The sequence below is a fragment of the Bombina bombina genome, chromosome 11 (genome assembly GCF_027579735.1).
Source record: "Bombina bombina isolate aBomBom1 chromosome 11, aBomBom1.pri, whole genome shotgun sequence".
NCBI classification, from domain to species: domain Eukaryota; kingdom Metazoa; phylum Chordata; class Amphibia; order Anura; family Bombinatoridae; genus Bombina; species Bombina bombina.
The window spans coordinates 25,544,427-25,565,280 of NC_069509.1; the positions used below are offsets into that span (position 1 = coordinate 25,544,427).

General features: G+C 38.1%; 1 protein-coding gene across 3 annotated transcripts in view; it reads left to right on the plus strand.

Annotated features, from left to right (window-relative positions):
- Window positions 1–20,854, plus strand: part of LOC128642361 (kinesin-like protein Klp68D) — a 97,256-nt gene that overhangs the window by 23,031 nt on the left and 53,371 nt on the right. For 2 of the 3 annotated variants that reach the window (XM_053695111.1, XM_053695114.1), the window contains exons 2-3: window positions 4,062–4,336; window positions 7,376–7,639. In XM_053695111.1, coding sequence (XP_053551086.1) covers window positions 4,062–4,336; window positions 7,376–7,639 — 539 coding nt within the window. The remainder of the gene's footprint in view (window positions 1–4,061; window positions 4,337–7,375; window positions 7,640–20,854) is intronic. The other variant, XM_053695113.1, reaches the window with a different exon arrangement.

Consider the following 20,854-nt stretch of genomic DNA (forward strand, 5'->3'; position numbering starts at 1 on the left):
AATGAGACCATCAAGCTTGGAAAACACTTTAATAAATGTGAAAAAGCAATTAAATAAAAACGGTACTCTGCCTTTAAGAGAAAAAACTACCTCATAAACTGCAAAACAGTGATAAAAAGTAGTAAACTCTACTAAATTTTTACAGTGTGTATAAGAGACTAAAGCAGCATTGCACCCACTTGCAAATGGATGATTAACCCCATAGGCCCCAAAACGGATTAGAAAAACGGAAAAAACATTAAAAAACAGTCAAACACACTGCCACTGCTCTGCTGTGGCCCTACCTGCCCTTAAACATGATTTTTTTCAGGAAAAACACCCTCTATAGTGGTCCTAGATGCCAGAGGACTCCTTTAGGGAAGCTGTATGTCTCAGTCTGAAGATCAACTGCGCATAAAGTGCGCAAAAATAGGCCCCTCCCACCATGCACTGAATGTCAGGGGGCATTTTTTAGGAGTGATTTAACAAGCCATGTGGAAAACTAGGCCCCAAAATAAAGATTTATCACCCTCAGAGAAAAAACGTTTTTACTATAAAACATGCAAACGTTTTTACACTAAGTAATATGAGTATAACATGAATATTACCCTTTTTTGCAAGCATGATCCCAGTTGCTGTTAAATCACTGTATCAGGCTTACCTCAAATATACCAGGCACTGTCAGCATTTTCTAGACCTTATCATCTCTCTAGAAAAAAATATACTGAACATACCTCAAAGCAGGCAATCTGCAGACCATCCCCCCAACTGAAGTTTTCTTTCCATACTCTTCAGTTATGTGTGAGAACAGCAATGGACCTTAGTTACAAACCGCTAAGATCATCAAACCTCCAGGCAGAATTCTTCTTCCAATTTCTGCCTGAGAGTAAAAACAGTACAACGCCGGTACCTTTTAAAAATAACAAACTTTTGATTGAAGGTAAAAAACTACACTTATTCACCACATCTCTCTTGATACTTCCTTTCTTGTCGAGAGCTGCAAGAGAATGACTGAGGGTGGCAGTTAGGGGAGGAGCTATATAGACAGCTCTGTTGTGGGTGTCCTCTTGCAGCTTCCTGTTGGGAAGGAGAATATCCCACAAGTAATGGATGAACCCGTGGACTGGATACACCTTTACAAGAGAAACATGTGTCTCTGCCAGCCAATTTTTTACTGTCTCAATATGCAAACAGAACTAACTAACAAGTCTATGCTAATCACTATGTAGTCCGAATTTTACCTGTTTATCTAGCTTATAAACCCAGGATGTTGTCTTCATAAACAGCAGGGATCATTTTACTAGTAGTTGTAAAAAGTCATAATTTCTTGAACCTGTTTGTAGTTTCAAACATACTCAGACGGATCGGTTACATCTTGGGCAGGAAATCCATATATGGGCATGTATCCTGATTTGGGCACCAGAATGTTGTTTTTGACACAGCAGGAGATGAGCTTCCAAAGCTATGCTAACTTTCAATTAGGATAAACATGTCTTCACTCAGCCAAAACCATCTGGCAAGGGGGTTGGGATTTACAGTGGACTAGAAACTGTTGTCAATAACCTCATATTTAATTAATCCTGTGGTCTCATCAACCATATACATTATATAAAAACTATATATATATATATATATATATATAGATATATATATATACATATATAATTTTCATTTATAATATTCATATACTCTGACATAGTAACCCCTGAAGATCCACTTACTGTTCTGAAGACCGGACATCCATCCTCAAGGAAGGGGCAGAAGTCTTCATCCAATCGAGCCGAAGTCCTCAGCGAAGCCGGGAGAAGTCTTCATCGAAGCCGGGCGAGGTGGTCCTCCAGACGGGCAGAAGTCTTCATCCAGACTGCATCTTCTATCTTCATCCATCCGACGCGGAGTGGCTCCATCTTCAAGAGCATCCTCTTCATCCGGAGTCTTCTTACTGAATGAAGGTTCCTTTAAATGACGTCATCCAAGATGGCATCCCTTAGATTCCAATTGGCTGATAGAATTCTATCAGCAAATCGGAATTAAGGTTGAAAAAATACTATTGGCTAATGTAATCAGCCAATAGGATTGAAGTTCAATCCTATTGGCTGATCCAATCAGCCAATAGGATTGAGCTCGCATTCTATTGGCTGTTCCAATCAGCCAATAGAATGAAAGCTCAATCTTATTGGCTGATTGGACCAGCCAATAGGATTTTTTCTACCTTAATTCCGATTGGTTGATATAATTCTATCAGCCAATTGGAATTGAAGAGACGCCATCTTGGATGACGTCACTTAAAGGTACCGTCATTTAGTGTTATTCGTCAGAAGAAAGAGGATGCTCCGCGTCGGAGGGCTTGAAGATGGACCCGCTCCGCTCCGGATGGATGAAGATAGAAGATGCCGCCTGGATGAAGACTTCTGCCCGTCTGGAGGTCCTCTTCTGCCCGGGGGTTAGTGTTAGGTTTTATTAAAGGGGGATTGGGTGGGTTTTAGAGTAGGGTTGGGTGTGTGGGTGGTGGGTTTTAATGTTGGGGGTATTGTATTTTTTTTTACAGGTAAAAGAGCTGATTACTTTGGGGCAATGCCCCGCAAAAAGCCCTTTTAAGGGCTATTTGTAATTTAGTGTAGGGTAGGAATTTTTTTATTTTGGGGGGCTTTTTTATTTTATTAGGGAGATTAGATTAGGTGTAATTAGTTTAAAAAAATTGTAATTATTTTATTATTTTCTGTAATTTAGTGTTTTTTTTTTTTCGTACTTTTGTTTATTTAATTTAATTGTATTTAATTGTAGTTAATTTAGGTAATTATTTTAATTATAGTTTATTGTTAGGTGTTATTGTAACTTAGGTTTTATTTTACAGTTACATTTATACTTATTTTAACTAGGAAGTTATTAAATAGTTAATAACGATTTAATAACTATTGTACCTAGTTAAAATAAATACAAACTTGCCTGTAAATAAAAATAAACCCTAAGCTAGCTACAATGTAACTATTAGTTATATTGTATCTAGCTTAGGGTTTATTTTATAGGTAAGAATTTAGTTTTAAATAGGAATAATTTAGTTAATGATAGTAATTTTATTTAGATGTATTGTAATTATATTTAAGTTAGGGGGGTGTTAGGGTTAGACTTAGGTTTAGGGGTTAATACATTTAATATAGTGTCGGCAACGTTGGGGGTGGCAGATCAGGGGTTAATAAATGTAGGTAGGTGTCGGCAATGTTAGGGATGGCAGATTAGGGGTTAATAAAATGAAAGTAGTGTTTGCGAGGCGGGAGTGCGGCGGTTTAGGGGTTAATATATTTATTACAGTGGCGGCGATGTCCGGTCGTCAGATTAGGGGTTACAATTTATTTTTTAAGTGTTTGCAATGGGGGGGGGGGGGGCTTGGTTTAGGGGTTAATAGGTAGTTTATGGGTGTTAGTATACTTTATAGCACTTTAGTTAAGAGTTTTATGTTACGGCGTTAGCCCATAAAACTCTTAACTACTGATTTTTAAATGCGGTACCAGGCTTGACAGGAGAGGCTGTACCGCTCACTTTTTCCAAGACTTGTAATACATTAATAAATTAGGATACGCAATTGACGTAAGTGGATTTGCGGTATGTTCGAGTCGCTGAAAAAAAGTGAGCGGTACACCTGTACCTGCCAGACTCGTAATACCAGCGGGCGTTAAAAAGCAGCGTTGGGACCTCTCAACGCTGCTTTTTAAGGCTAACGCAAGACTCGTAATCTAGGCGTTTGTTTTTAACTCACCTGGTGCATAGCCAACTTAGCTTCAGTTTCTCACACCCTTCCCTCTCCCTTCTTTCCATATATACATGTGAAATATTATACTAAATATTTTTATACCCCTGTCCTCTACTCAGTCTGTGTCATGTGACATACTGTCCTCGCTCTACTCAGCCTTTCTGTTTTATATGTCACCTTGTCCTACAGTCCGTCTCTGTGTCATACTGTCCTCTGCTCATTTGCCTGTGTCATATGTCACACATTCCAGTACTCAGCTTGTCTGTCATGTGCCATTCTGTCTATAAGTCTGTCTAATATGTCACCCTGACCCTCTACTAAGTTGCTTGTACAGTTTCAGTTCCAGTGACAACGTTTCTGACAAAGGAACAAGTTTGGGAATCATCTGCTGGGACAGGAAAATCTCATGGCTGCTGGACGAGCTGAAACACTGCAGTGATAACATCAGAGAGAAATTCAAGAACGTAACGTATTTATGTGAGGCAAAGAAGGATGAATGGAAAACTGAAGCTGCAAAATTCTCCTCTATCATCTTTTTTCACTCTGTACGATCAGAGAAAAAGGTGGACGATTTGCAATGTTTTCTGAATCACTTTATCAGCCTACAAGGTATGAGACATGAACAGGGTATCTTACTGTGTGTAATGGTGATGCCTGACGTTGTCACCCGTGTTGTCTTTACATGGGATATTTCATTAAAGGGACAGTAAAGTCAAAAGTAAACTTACATGAATTGGACAAAGCATAATTATTATTATTATTATTATTTTTATCAGGTATTTGTAGAGCGCCAAAAGATTCCGCAGCGCTATAAACATAAGCAGTAAAGAAGATAACATTTATAGGGATCAAATGGGTAGAGGGCCCTGCCAAGAGTTGCACTGTTGTAGTCGGCTCTTATGAACGCGATCTACAAACAGCTGGGCTCATAGGCTTACTTTATAAGGGGTTCAAGGGCAAAGCAATCTGAGTTAGGAAAGGTTAGTGTAGGTTGTATGCATCCCTGAATAGTAGAGTCTTTAGGGAGTGCTTGAAGCTGTTAAAATTAGAGGGGAGCAGTGCAGTGGAGGGCTTTGCATGTCAGAGTGAGTATTTTGTGTTTAATCCTGGAGGCAAGAGGAAGTCAGTGAAGTGATTGGCAGAGAGGTGCAGCAGAGGTGCAGCAGATGAAGAGCGATGTGTAAGGAAGATGAGTCTGGCAGAGGCATTTATCATTGATTGTAAAGGAGCTAGGCGGCAGGTGGGGAGACCAGAGAGGACAGAGTTGCAATAGTCTAGGCGGAAAAGGATGAGAGAGTGGATTAAAATCTTACTTGTGTCATGTGTAAGGAAATGTATAATTTTAGAAAAGTTTTTAAGGTGGAAGCGGCAGACTTTAGCCAAGGGGGCCCATTTATCAAGCTCCGGATGGAGCTTGAGGGCCCGTGCTTCTGGTAAGCCTGCAGGCATGCCAGAAGCAGCATTTAGAAGCAGCAGTCTAAAACCGCTGCTCCATAACCTGTCCGCCTACTCTAAGCAGGCGGACAGACATCGCTGCAATTCAACCCGATCGAGTACAATTGGGTTGATTGACACCCCCTGCTGGCAGGGGGTGGCGTTGCACCAACAGCTCACAAGAGCTGCTGGTGCAATGCTGAATACAGAGAGCATATTGCTCTCCGCATTCATCAAGGTCTGTCGGACCTGATCCGCACTGTCGGATCAGGTCCGACAGACCTTGGTTAAATAGGCCACAAGGACTGAATATGAGGAGTGAAAGAAAGGTGTGAGTCAAGTGTGACCACAAGACATCGGACATGTAGGGTAGGGGTAATGATGGAATTATCAACAGATATAGAAAATTGGGGGGGTGGAGACATTGGAAGAAGGGGGAAAATAAGGAGCTAATTTTTGGAGAGATTTAGCTTAAGGTAGTGAGAGGACATCCAAGATGAGATATGAGAAAGACAGTTAGTGACATGGGTTAGTAAGGAAGGAGATAGGTCTGGTGAAGAGAGGTAGATTTGGGTGTCATCGGCATACAAATTGTATTGAAACCCATGGGACTTTATTAAGGAACCTAGTGATGATGTGTAGATTGAAAATAGAAGGGGACCGAGGACAGAACCTTGAGGTACCCCAACAAAAAGTGGTAACGGGGCAGAGAATGCTCCAGAGAAGGCTACAGTAAAGGTACGGTTAGATAGATAGGAAGAGAACCATGAGTGCTGTGTCACAAATGCCAAAGAGTTTGAGGGCTTGGAGCAAAAGAGGGTGGTCGACAGTATCAAAGGCTGCAGACAGATCTAGGAGGATAAGCAGAGAGAAGTAGTCTTGTAAAACCATAACATTTTAAACAACTTTTCAGTTTTCTTCTGTCATCAATTATGCTTTTGCAACTATGTATAACGTAACTATAAACATTGTTGCACACACTGCTGACAGATGGCTAATAAAATGTGCAAGCTCCTGATTTACGCAGAATTACTATTATTAACTAATAGTACCAAGATAACTCAGCAAAACCAACAATAGAAGTGCATTGGAAAGTTGTTTAAAATTGTATGCTCTGCCATAGTCATGCACATTAATTTTGATTTTACTGTCCCTTTAAGAGATTATGAATCTCACGGTGATGTAAACTGGCACTGTCTTTTTATGGTTTATTTTCCTGCCACACAGTTTAATCATTGTATAGTACATTTCATAAGACAAACCCAACCCCATAGATCCAACAGATTGCAGTGCATTGTGGATCCTGTCTAGGGAAATCACAACATGCATTTTATTCCTGCATCACAATCGTTGGAAATTTCTTATGACCTGTTCTGTTGGTATGCAAAAACCTGCATAAAAATAAAACACACTCTAGAATACTGCTCAGGACTCGCAGAGCACTGCTAGTCCCAAGACATAACTGCTGCTTATCTAATCAGAAGTACAATTCTCATGACTCACCTGTGCACCTAGCACTGCTGATTAGATAAGCAGGTATTTCCACGCAGGACCAGCAGTGCTCTGCAAGTCATGATTGGTTCTTCTACTGTATGTTCCACACAGTAGTGCAGGGTCACTAGTCTTAAAATTACAAGCTCTAACAAATTAGAGCATGTCATTGATTATGGCCATTTAAAAGGACATGGAACCCACATTTTTTCTTTCATGATTCTGATGGAACATTCATTTTTAAACACATTTACTATTTACTTCTATTATAAAATGAGCTTCATTCTCTTGGTATCTTTTAGTGAAAGATCAGCATTGCACTACTGGGAGCTAGCTGAATGCATTGGAAAGCCAATGACAAGAAGCTTATATGTGCCGCCATCATGTAACTATAGATACGCTGTCATATCCATGCAGTCCATCCAGGAATCAGTAGGTAAAGCCAAAGAGCCACTTGCATAAGATAGGATCAGTCTGGGCAGGAATCGGTTAACCACGGCTAACAAAGACAAAGAGCAGAAAGAACTGTAAAGACAGAGCTATGGTCTCAGTGAGGAGCTTGGTGTCTGTATTTGTCACATATGGGATATAACCACCCTCTAGGGAAACTGCTGGAAGCCAGAAGAAAACAAAACCGGTTTCACCAGTAACGGTTATACAGTTTATATTTATTAATACAGAGGATTTGTATTACCTGTTATTTTGTTTTACTTTAATCTTTAGGTCAAGAAAATGTGCACCTGGTGCTCAGTGACCTGAAAAACACAAAGTGTGCGAGGGAATTAAGAACAGAAATGGATGACAAAGGTTTCCCAAGGTGTGAAAAGACGTTCTTCACAGAGGCGGAATTGGACTCCATCTTTCCATCCCATAAACATCACAAGGCAGCAGAGGAAAGCATGAAAAACAAACTAGTCCTAATGTTCGATATCCTAATGTTAAGCAGACACACACCATATGACATGAGCCTTGCGTCCAATGAAAGAGGTAAGTAAAATAATAGGTATATAGGAGAGAGATAAATGAATACCGACTAGTGCAGCAAATACATTTCCCTGAATATTCAGAATCAAAATTTCTTCCAAAATGAAAATGTCTTGGCTGCACATCTCTGCTTTGTAATACACTTGCTAGCATTGTTTTGTGTGTGCTTTTATATCTCACAGTTATTAAACAGAACCAACCTTACCAACCACTATTATAGGAGTTTATAGATGAGATTAATTCTTATAACAATGCCAGTTTTTATTAAAATGGTGAGCCTCGTGCTACTATTAATTGGGTAAAGAAAACTAAATAAAGTTATTTTTAAAATGTATGCTTTCTAGCTATTTAAATGAATCAGATTTACTCCTAATGGTTATGTACACTGTAAGGTATCAATAAGGTTGTAGTATGTGAAATCATTGTATATCTATAAATATTTATATATTGTAAATAGTGAAAGGGGGTACAGAGATCAGACCATAGTTATTAATATATGATCAATCAAAGAGTGAAGTTGACCAGTCAGAAGGTCAGACCAGGGAAGGTGGATGAGGATTCTGGGAACACTGGTTGGAATCTCTGGGTGTGGTTTGAACATTACTGGCAGACAATTGTCAATTGTTTCATTTGTATTGTAGGAATGGTCTGTGCATTTTAATTTTTACGAATAATAATTTTACTCTACTCCATTTACTCCTTACCCTAGGGGGACGAATTATCATTGTGCGAGCGGACATGATCCGATATTGCGGTGCATGTCCGCTGCACATCGATAAATGCCGACAGCATACGCTCTCGGCATTTATCATTGCACCAGCAGTCCAATCGGCCGCTAGCAGGGGGTGTCAATCAACCCAATCGTATTCGATTGGGTTGATTTCTGTCGATTTCTGTCCGCCTCCTCAGAGCAGGCGGACAGGTTATGGAGCAGCGGTCTTTAGAAGGCTCGCCAGAAACACGGGGCATCAAGCTCCTTACGGAGCTTGATAAATCGGCCCCTTAGTGTTAAGGCAGAAAATGCAGAATGTCTGCAGAAAGAATGGGGCACATGTAGGAAATGTTAGCGCTTTTGTTTTGCAGCATTGCTCCGCATCAGGCGTATATATTAATAATGTGTTATACTGTGTATTTACTGTAAATATCTTACATTCCAATGTTCTTCACATATTCTTTGTATTTTTAAATATATATTCCTATATCTCAGTGTTTTTCAACCAGTGTGCCGTGAGAGATCCTCAGGTGTGCCACGGCAGACTGACAACAGTGTGACATATTTTTTAAACTTTGCTTGTTTTTTACTCCCAGTGCAGGGGTAGTTTGTAGGAGGCATGGCATAACAGCACAATACCTACAGTATGTGTGTGTTTGTGTGTATGTGTATATATATATGTGTGTGTTTGTGTGTATGTTTATATATATATGTGTGTGTATATATATATATGTGTGTTTGTGTGTATGTGTATATATATATGTGTGTGTATATATATATGTGTGTTTGTGTGTATGTGTATATATATATGTGTGTGTATATATATATATGTGTGTTTGTGTGTATGTGTATATATATATGTGTGTGTATATATATATATGTGTGTTTGTGTGTATGTGTATATATATATGTGTGTGTATATATATATATGTGTGTTTGTGTGTATGTGTATATATATATGTGTGTGTATATATATATGTGTGTTTGTGTGTATGTGTATATATATATGTGTGTGTATATATATATGTGTGTTTGTGTGTATGTTTATATATATATATGTGTGTGTATATATATATATGTGTGTTTGTGTGTATGTGTATATATATATGTGTGTGTATATATATATATGTGTGTTTGTGTGTATGTGTATATATATATGTGTGTGTATATATATATATGTGTGTTTGTGTGTATGTGTATATATATATGTGTGTGTATATATATATATGTGTGTTTGTGTGTATGTGTATATATATATGTGTGTGTATATATATATGTGTGTTTGTGTGTATGTGTATATATATATGTGTGTGTATATATATATATATGTGTGTTTGTGTGTATGTGTATATATATATGTGTGTGTATATATATATATGTGTGTTTGTGTGTATGTGTATATATATATGTGTGTGTATATATATATGTGTGTTTGTGTGTATGTGTATATATATATATGCTGTATTAGGCTACTACATACAGTATGTGTGTTTGTGTGTATGTGTATATATATATGCTGTATTAGGCTACAATGTGTGATTTTTTTTTAATTTTGGGATGGTGGTGTGCCACAGGATTTTTTAATGTAAAAAAGTGTGCCATGGCAAAAAAAAGGTTAAAAATCACTGCTATATCTATATATATGAATATATCTATACCTATATATAATCATATTGATATATAGGTATAGATATATATTTTAAAAGAAAACATCATATATATATATATATATATATATATATATATATATATATATATTTAAATAATAGAACATTTTCTATTGTATGAAGAACGTTGGGACATAAAATATGTATACCTACCTTCGGGTATAGTGCACTTGGTTAAACGAGGTGTCGGGTTAGCGCACAAGTGATAAGTGTTACGTTTTTTCCTTTAGTCCGCTCCATTGAAGTCTATGGGGAGAAGAAGTTAACGCGGTCGCAGTATCCGAATTCATGAAGTTTGCGCACACTAACTGCAAGCTTACTTCTATCTGTGTTTACACTTGAGTGGGAGCGCTAAATGCCGCTCCACTTGTAATCTAGCCCACTGTCAACATGAAAATGGGCTTTTATAACTCACCATGTACTATATGTTATGTAGCATTTTATACAGTGATTCACAGGAGTTACTATTAATTATTACTTTCCAAAACAATCTGTGCAAGAAACAGACAAAAGTTATTGGAGACTTATAAGATTCCAACTTCATTGGCTTTTCTGCTTTTGAAATGGATTTTATCTCAGATGGTAATTATATAGCAAGTTACCAGTTATACAGGCTGTCATTATATACCACATAATATCACTTGTAATACCAGTTATATGTTGTATGTAATATCCCATATTGGTGTCAGGCGTATACAATGTAATATTCCCTCCCAGGTGGCAGGTATATACCATATAACGCTGTATACAGTGGTAGATACAGTGGATATAAAAAGGGCTGTTTTTCTTCAGCTGGAACTGGGGCCTTAGTCAAGGTAGAGGGAATTATAAACAGTTCCAAATACCAGTCAATATTGGCACAAAAACGTCAGGCTTCTGCTAAAAAGCTGAACATGAAGAGGAACTTCATCTTTCAGTATGACAACGACCCAAGCATACATCCAAATCGACAAAGGAATGGCTTCACCAGAAGAAGATTAAAGTTTTGGAATGGCGCAGCCAGAGCCCAGACCTGAATCTGATCGAAAATATGTGGGGTGATCTGAAGAGGGCTGTGCACAGGAGATGCCCTCGCATTCTGACAGATTTAGAGTGTTTTTGCAAAGAAGAGTGGGCAAATTTTGCCAAGTCAAGATGTGCCATGCTGATATGCGCTCCGCAGCAGGTTGGAGCCCGGTTTTCCTCTCAGCGTGCAGTGAATGTCAGAGGGATGTGAAGAGAGTATTGCCTATTTGAATTCAATGATCTCCTTCTACGGGGTCTATTTCATAGGTTCTCTGTTATCGGTCGTAGAGATTCATCTCTCACCTCCCTTTTCAGATCGACGATATACTCTTATATATACCATTACCTCTACTGATTCTCGTTTCAGTACTGGTTTGGCTTTCTACAAACATGTAGATGAGTGTCCTGGGGTAAGTAAGTCTTATTTTCTGTGACACTCTAAGCTATGGTTGGGCACTTTTATATAAAGTTCTAAATATATGTGTTTAAACATTTATTTGCCTTGATTCAGGATGTTCAACGTTCCTTATTTTCAGACAGTCAGTTTCATATTTGGGATAATGCATATGAATAACTCAATTTTTTTCTTACCTTAAAATTTGACTTTTTTTCCTGTGGGCTGTTAGGCTCGCGGGGGCTGAAAATGCTTCATTTTATTGCGTCATTCTTGGCGCGGACTTTCTTGGCGCAAAAATTTTCTTGTCATTTCCGGCGTCATACGTGTCGCCGGAAGTTGCGTCATTTTTTTGACGTTTTTGCGCCAAAAAATGTCGGCGTTACCGGATGTGGCGCCATTTTTGGCACCAAAAGCATTTAGGAGCCAAATAATGTGGGCGGCTTTTTTGGCGCTAAAAAATTTGAGCGTCATTGTTGTCTCCACAATATTTAAGTCTCATTATTTATTGCTTCTGGTTGCTAGAAGCTTGTTCATTGGCATTTTTTTCCCATTCCTGAAACTGTCATTTAAGGAATTTGATCAATTTTGCTTTATATGTTGTTTTTTCTATTACATATTGCAAGATGTCTCAAATGGACTCTGAATCAGAAGCCACTTTTGGAAAAACGCTTAACTGAGTTTCAGTTCTACCAAAGCTAAGTTCATTTATTTTAAATGTTATAAATGTTTATCTTTAGCTATGGTTTGTAATAAGATATTATGTTATACTTTTACATGCGGAATCCATTAGTATTTATGCTTTATATATTTTCTTTTCTTACAAGAAATATTTAGAAGACTTATAAGAAATATTTTTCTGATTCTATGTTAAAGGCTTTGTCTGACTTCGTGCCTTCTAATAAAATTTTTAGGTCTTTTTCACTTCTTTTTTAATTATTGAAGTTTCAAATGACCAACAACATACTGATTTATCCTTCTCTGATGATGTTTTTTTCAGAAATTTTCTTCATCAGATATTGACACTAACAAATCTACTTTTTTATTTTTTTTCAATTATTAAAGTACATTTGTTCTTTGTTGAAAAGGTGTTGATTATTTTGGATATTAAGGTAACTAGTTCTTTAAGACTAGCTGACATTATTTCTGCCTATTTATTTCATTAGAGGTTTTCTTTCCAATTCCCTATACTAGGGAATGGAATAGGCTGAGAATTTTCTTTTATTCCTTCTTCAAAGGTTTTAAACTATATTCTTTGCCAGCAGTTAAACTCAATTTGGAGGGTTCTCCAATTTATTGGGGCTATCTCTAATTCTACTGATTATGCTATTGTTTCTATAGCAAAATAGTATTTATTTTCCTTTAGATAGTTGTATCTTATTTATGGAAAATTATTTAGTTTCAGGTACTTTTCTTGGTCCTGTGATTTATTTGGATATGATTCACTTACTCTTCAGGACATAGTTAGAGGATCTTCTTTTCTAAAGCTCTTGATTCCTCACACAAGGGTCACCTTTTTTTAGGTTTCCAGATAGTTTGTGTCACTGTCCTTGTCTCTATCAGACAAGGGATAATGTTATTGGGTTCCGTCTATCGGTACCTTTAGTCTCTATTATTTCCTTCAGTTGCTATATATGCATAGAAGTTTTAGGTCTTATGGCCACAGCATTGGATTCAATTCCCTTTGCTCATTTTCTCTAGAAAGAACCTTTCCAGTCTTTTATAAGTGTTGTTTCTTCAAGAACCTGGTTGGAGGATCAATTTACCAAAAAGTTTGTTTGATTCCTCAGACAAGGGTAACCTTTTTAGGTTTCCTGATAGATTCAGTGTTCTTGATTCTGTCTCTGACGGACAAGAGGCGTCTGAAATTGGTTTCAGCTTATCGAAACCTTCAGTCTCAATCATTCCCTTCGGTAGCCTTATGCATGGAAATTCTAGGTCTTATGACTGCTGCATTGGACGCGATTCCCTTTGCTCGTTTTCACATGCGACCTCTTCAGCTCTGTATGCTGAACCAGTGGTGCAGGGATTATACAAAGATATCTCAATTAATATCTTTAAAACCGATTGTTCGACACTCTCTGACGTGGTGGACAGATCACCATCGTTTAGTTCAGGGGGCTTCTTTTTGTTCCTCCAACCTAGACTGTGATCTCAACAGATGCAAATCTGACAGGTTGGGGAGCTGTATGCGGTTTCTGACAGCACAAGGGGTTTGGGAATCTCAGGAGGTGAGATTACCAATCAACATTTTTGGAACTCCGTGCAATTTTCAGAGCTCTTCAGTTGTGGCCTCTTCTAAAGAGAGAGTCATTCATTTGTTTCTAGACGGACGATGTCACAACCGTGGCATATGTCAATCATCAAGGAGGAACTCACAGTCCTCTGGCTATGAAAGAAGTCTCTCGAATACTTGTATGGGCGGAATCCAGCTCCTGTCTAATTTCTGCGGTTCATATCCCAGGTATAGACAATTGGGAAGCGGATTATCTCAGTCGCCAAACACTACATCCGGGCGAATGGTTTCTTCACCCAGAGGTATTTCTTCAGATTGTTCAAATATGGGGACTTCCAGAAATAGATCTGATGGCTTCTCATCTAAACAAGAAGCTTCCCAGGTATCTGTCCAGATCCAGGGATCCTCAGGCGGAAGCAGTGGATGCATTGTCACTTCCTTGGAAGTATCATCCTGCTTATATCTTTCCGCCTATAGTTCTTTTTCCAAGATTCTAAAGGAACGTTCGTTTATTCTGCTGGTGGCTCCAGCATGGCCTCACAGGTTTTGGTATGCGGATCTTGTCCGGATGGCCACTTGCCAACCGTGGACTCTTCCGTTAAGACCAGACCTTCTATCGCAAGGTCCTTTTTTTCCATCAGGTTCTCAAATCCTTAAATTTGAAGGTATGGAGATTGAACGCTTGATTCTCAATCATAGAGGTTTCTCTGACTCTGTGATTAATACTATGTTACAGGCTCGTAAAACTGTATCTAGGAAGATATATTATCGAATCTGGAAGATTTTCATTTCTTGGTGTTTTTCTCATCATTTTTCTTGGCATTCTTTTAGAATTCCTAGAATTTTACAGTTTCTTCAGGATGGTTTGGATAAGGTTTGTCTGCAAGTTCCTTGAAAGGTCAAATCTCTGCTCTTTCTGTTCTTTTTCACAGAAAGATTGCTAGTCTTCCTGATATTCATTGTTTTGTACAAGCTTTGGCTCGTATAAAACCTGTTATTAAGTCAATCTCTCCTCCTTGGAGTTTGAATTTGGTTCTGGGGGCTCTTCAAGCTCCTCCGTTTGAACCTATGCATTCGCTGGACATTAAATTACTTTCTTGGAAAGTTTTGTTTCTTTTGGCCATCTCTTCTGCTAGAAGAGTTTCTGAATTATCTGCTCTTTCTTGTGAGTCTCCTTTTCTGATTTTTCATCAGGATAAGGCGGTGTTGTGAACTTCTTTTAAATTTTTACCTAAGGTTGTGAATTCTAACAACATTAGTAGATAAATTGTGGTTCCTTCATTGTGTCCTAATCCTAAGAATTTTAAGGAAAACTCGTTGCATTCTTTGGATGTAGTTAGAGCTTTGAAATATTATGTTGAAGCTACTAAGGATTTCCGAAAGACTTCTGGTCTATTTGTTATCTTTTCCGGTTCTAGGAAAGGTTAGAAGGCTTCTGCCATTTCTTTGGCATCTTGGTTAAAATCTTTGTTTCATCATGCCTATGTCGAGTCGGGTAAAACTCCGCCTCAAAGGATTACAGCTCATTCTACTAGGTCAGTTTCTACTTCCTGGGCGTATAGGAATGAAGCTTCAGTTGATCAGATTTGCAAAGCAGCCACTTGGTCTTCTTTGCATACTTTTACTAAATTCTACCATTTTGATGTGTTTTCTTCTTCTGAAGCAGTTTTTGGTAGAAAAATACTTCAGGCAGCTGTTTCAATTTGATTCTTCTGCTTATAATTTCAGTTTTTTTCATTATAAGATTTAAACTTTATTTTGGGTGTGGATTATTTTCAGCGGAATTGGCTGTCTTTATTTTATCCCTCCCTCTCTAATGACTCTTGCGTGGAAGATCCACATCTTGGGTAGTCATTATCCCATACGTCACTAGCTTATGGACTCTTGCTAATTACATGAAAGAAAACATAATTTATGTAAGAACTTACCTGATAAATTCATTTCTTTCATATTAGCAAGAGTCCATGAGGCCCACCCTTTTGTGGTGGTTATGATTTTTTTGTATAAAGCACAATTATTCCAATTCCTTATTTTTTATGCTTTCGCACTTTTTTCTTATCACCCCACTTCTTGGCTATACGTTAAACTGATTTGTGGGTGTGGTGAGGGGTGTATTTATAGGCATTTTGAGGTTTGGGAAACTTTGCCCCTCCTGGTAGGAATGTATATCCCATACGTCACTAGCTCATGGACTCTTGCTAATATGAAAGAAATGAATTTATCAGGTAAGTTCTTACATAAATTATGTTTTTTTTTTTCCCCTTGAGCCAGCGCTGCAATTTCCACAAATAGTTTTCCCGGCTGCTTTTGCTTGTTTGTACTTTGCTCCTCTCTGCCCAATTTCACTATGAATGTTGTGGGCGTGCCGTGGGGCTTGCGAAGTTGCGCTGCTAGCCTAAACCTGCCTGCCTATCTGCGCTCACTACTCAGTGATGTGTGGAGCAGTGGAGTCACTCACTGCTGTGCTGTCTCTCTAAACGGGAACTGGGAAATCATGAGGGGGATGCCTGGCACCTGACCGAGTGTTTTTGTGTGTGTGTGTGTGAGTGCTTTTGTGTGTGTGTCTGAGTGTTTCTGTGTGTGTGCCTGAATGTTTTCGTGTGTGTATGTGTCTGAGTGCTTTTGTGTGTGTGTGTCTGAGTGTTTCTGTGTGTGTGCCTGAGTGTTTGTGTGTGTGTGTCTAAGTGTTTGTGTGTGTGCCTGAGTGTTTTTGTGTGTGTGTGTGTCAGAGTGTTTTTGTGTGTGTCTGAGTATGTTTCTAAGTGTGTCTGAGTGTATCGGAGTGTTTGTATGTGTGTGTGCCTGTGTTTTTGTGTTTGTGTGTTTCTGCTTTCTGGGGGGAAGGGGGGTGACACCATAGGTTACCGCACCGGGTGACACCAACCCTAGTGACGCCACTGTGTATGGATTCTTCGCTCCAAGTGACTCGCATATAACCAGTGAGATGCACTCACAGCAATTAGCACTTGCGCAACGGCTAATGTGCTATAACAGCTGTGTGCGTCTCACAGCCAATTTAAAGGCAAATCTTCCGATTTTATTTATGCAACTCCTTGCCCTCCAAAAAGTAGTAGCCTCTGATAGCTGTATATGAAGTCCCCTGCCGTTCCAGTTCTCAAGTTATAAAGACCATGCATTGTGCATGTGCACTTCAACATACTATGTCACACACCAATCCAGGAAAGAGTATCAAGTCCAAAAAAAAAATGAATTTGTTTGCAATGTTGACAAAACAGGATGCAAAAGCATATTCTAGGGGGAATCATGAAGAAAAATTAAGTTTATGTTCAGTGAAGACTGTTCCTTTAAACCTGATGCATGTCCTTACCTGTCCATCATTACCACTGTTCTGCATCAAGGAGCAGCAGACAACAGCATACTCTGGTGCGCTATAGACCCAGCTAGTCTACCTTATCCTATGTACTAAGGATTGATATAGTATGTGAGAACAGATACGACTCTGAGTTTGAGTGAAGCTTCTGCTGACTGATTAAAGCCAGTGGGAATTGCAAGGAAAAATCCAGCAATTCAGAGTGAAGTGTGAAATCTAGAGATGTACATTTGGCTTTGGGTGAATACAAATTTGTCACAATTTATGCCAATTTGGTGAGTCGTCGGATACACAAACAGACAAATATATTATGGGACGAAACAGATGAGGAACAAATAATTGCTTGACCAAATGAATGTCCATTCATTTGGTGCTAAAAAAGGTGCGGGAAGGGGGAGGAGTTATATTGTTTGGCTAATCAGCTCCTTTGTAATGATGTACAGGTGGTCTAACTATTCAGGTGCTAATTGTCTCCTGTCCAATCCTACCATAGTATTACTAATGATTGATGTTAGAGACAGCGAGTAAGGCGCTAAATATTAGATTTTAGTCATACAGGCTTGTCCAATCAAGCCCTAACCTAGCATTGGGTGGTGGGAGACAAGAGGAAGCTTAGACGCTTTATCATTTTTACTAGAGCTATTAGATCTTGCAGCTATATGAGTTCTGTGCCTCTGTGAGCTACTGATTAACTCAAGTTGAATGTACTGTTGACATTGAAAGATAGGTTATTTTAATTGTTGGAATTACATAATGTAAGATTTTTGTAAAACGTAGTTGTATATATTTGCTGTTTCTATTGGAAATAGCAGTAAAGAATCAGATCCAATATTTGGTTGAAACAAATGCCCACAAGAACGAAAATCAGTTAAACTGAACATTCTGAAAAAATCTGAAACAAATCTTTGAGACAAAACTAATTTTTAACCTGTGCACATCTCGAGTGACCTGAACCAATGTACACGGTGTAAAAACTTCAGGAAGCAGTGTCTTATAGGTCTGTGAGTACCAGGTCTGTCTTACAGGTCTGTGAGTACCAGGTCTGCTTTACAGGTCTGTAAGTACCAGGGGTGCCTTACAGGTCTGTGAGTACCAGGGTCTAGATTACATATACGGTGCAGGCTTCAGAGCAATTACTGAAACCCGCACCGCCCGTAATTTTACCTCGCACATCGGGTATTGCATAAACCCCGCCAGCAGTTCATAAAGTGCCGTAAGTCGGATAAACTAGCGATGTCCAGAAATGAGCGTAAATACAAATTTCTGGAGTCGCCAGTGACTTACGGCACTTTAGAAACTGCCGACACCTAAGAAAATAAAAAAAAGTCAAATCTCCTGTAAAAGTCTAACCCGCCTTCCAAAAATAAACCTGTCACGTAAAACACCTATATCCGCCATCAAACACACATCAGAACTAATAATAAAATAATTAACCCCCACAACACAATATGCCTAGTTAAACTATTAACCCCTAATCTGCCATTCACATAGATCGCCATCTACCTAATAAAAGTATTAACCCCTAAATACGCCATTAACCCACAACTCAATAAACCTAATAAAACTAATAACCCCTTATCCGACAATAACCCACATCGCAATAAATCTAATAAAGTATATTGACCCCTAATACACCATTAACCCACAATGCAATAAACCTAATAAAACTATTAACCCCCAATTCACCAAACCCCCACAACGCAATAATCCTAATAAATATATTACCCCTAATCCGCCAAACCCCCACAATGCAAATAACTAATTCAATTACTAAACCCCCTAACCTAACACCCCCTAAACTAACCCCAATTACCTAAATTAAAAAATACTAGGTTACAATTAAAATAAAAAAGCTAACTACTTAAAAATAAAAAAACTACATTTAAATTAATCTAAGATTACAAAAAATAAAAAAAGTCTAACATTACATAAAATAATAAACCAAATTATCAAAAATAAAAAAATTATACCTAATCCCTATGAAAATAAAAAGCCCCCCAAAATAAAAACACCCATAATCTTATACTAAACTACTAATAGCCCTTAGCGCGTAGGTGGGGGGTTTTACTGTTAGAGGTGGGGACTTAGTATTTTTTTTAGGAAAAGAGCCATTTAACTTAGGGCAATGCTCTACAAAAGACCCTTTTAAGGGCTATTGGTAGTTTAGTATTAGATTAGGGGGTGTTTTTATTTTGGGGGGGCTTTTTATTTTCATAGGGATTAGGTTTAATTTTTTAATTTTTGATAATTTGGTTTATTATTTTAGACTTTTTTTATTTTTTGTAATCTTAGATTAATTAAAATTTTTATTTTTTTGTGAATATAAATGGAAAAGAAGCACCTATAGAAGCACCCGCTTATAGAGAGTATTAGGAGGTAGGGACCCCTATCATTTAAAATATAAATTTTAATAACGATAAAGAAAATAAAACTCTGTAGGAGACGGATAACACAAACAACATATATTGTTAAAAACGGTCCAGATGGATACTAACAAGTAACAATCCAAGAAGTGATAATATCACTGATGGTTAACTACTGGAATATATATAGGACCCCCTAATATTATATGCGCATATATTAATCAATATTAAATGGATATTGTCCAGACAAGTGAGAGGGGTAAATCCCCCCGATAAGGGGTGCCTATATAAAGACCCTGAGTAACTGACCTACTCCGAATGTGGAACAATTTTCACACACACGGATATGTAAGTACAATTAAACCACTAAAAAAGAAGAAGGGACACAGTCCCAATTACATATAAAGCAAACAGGTCAGAGATATACACACAGACAGACCCAGTATGGTTAGCCTAATCCGAGTGTGGCACAAATTTCACACACCCAGATAATATTAATGTAATACTAAGTTATAGTTGAGGGAAAAGCCCACAGCAAGAAGTACCAAGTAATTAGTATTAAAGTTAGGCTAAGTAAGCAAATCTATGTGGAACATATTTCACACATAGGGATTGTGTATTGAAGGCAGCAGTTGCCTGACGTACATTTCGCCGTAGCTTTTTCAAAGGCGAACAGGATGTAGGGTTACCTACCCTTATATAGCAAATATTGACCAATCAGAATGGGGTATTGTGTATACACCCATATCTTAGCCTATCCGATAGTTATAAACCCATTGGTCCATTGAGTCACGTGATCATGTCACGTGAGTACAGAGGATAACATCAGTGAAGGGGCGTATATAATGCATGAATCATCAGCCGTCGGTGTGTTAGATTACCTGGTAAACATTAACCAAGCATAGTGAAATGCCTTATAACGATTTACAAATGCTTGGACAAGATAACATAGGTGTAAAATCATTCACATAATATATATGAGAACACGCAGCATAAATTACTGCCCTATGTATGCATTGTGCATGTAACTGATTATATGACATGGTATTAGTAGAAGTCACACATACATGGCTATGGCAAATAATTTATAGCTGTTTCCACAGTAGTGTGAAAGTTACTCCCTGCAAATTTTGGCAGGTATTATGACTGTACAGCATCTATTAAATGTATGTATTTATTCTGTGCAGGGAAACACAACATTATATACACGCCCAACAGTGTGGTAGTATCATGGATAGTTTTTCATAGGAAAGCTCCAAAACCATTATTTTTATTCATGCCATTAGGCGTCATAGAGTCGAGCCAAAATATCCATTGGCTTTCAGCCTGTAATAGCATTTGCTCAATATTACCACCCCGTATCCCTGTTTTAATAACCTGCAGGACAGTCAGTTTGACTGACGGTTTGGCGTTATGATATTTAAGAAAATGTCTGGCTACTGTTGTTAAGGTTTTCCCTTTCTTGCTATCCTCAGTGCTGTTTGTAATGTTGTTAATATGTTAACCCAAC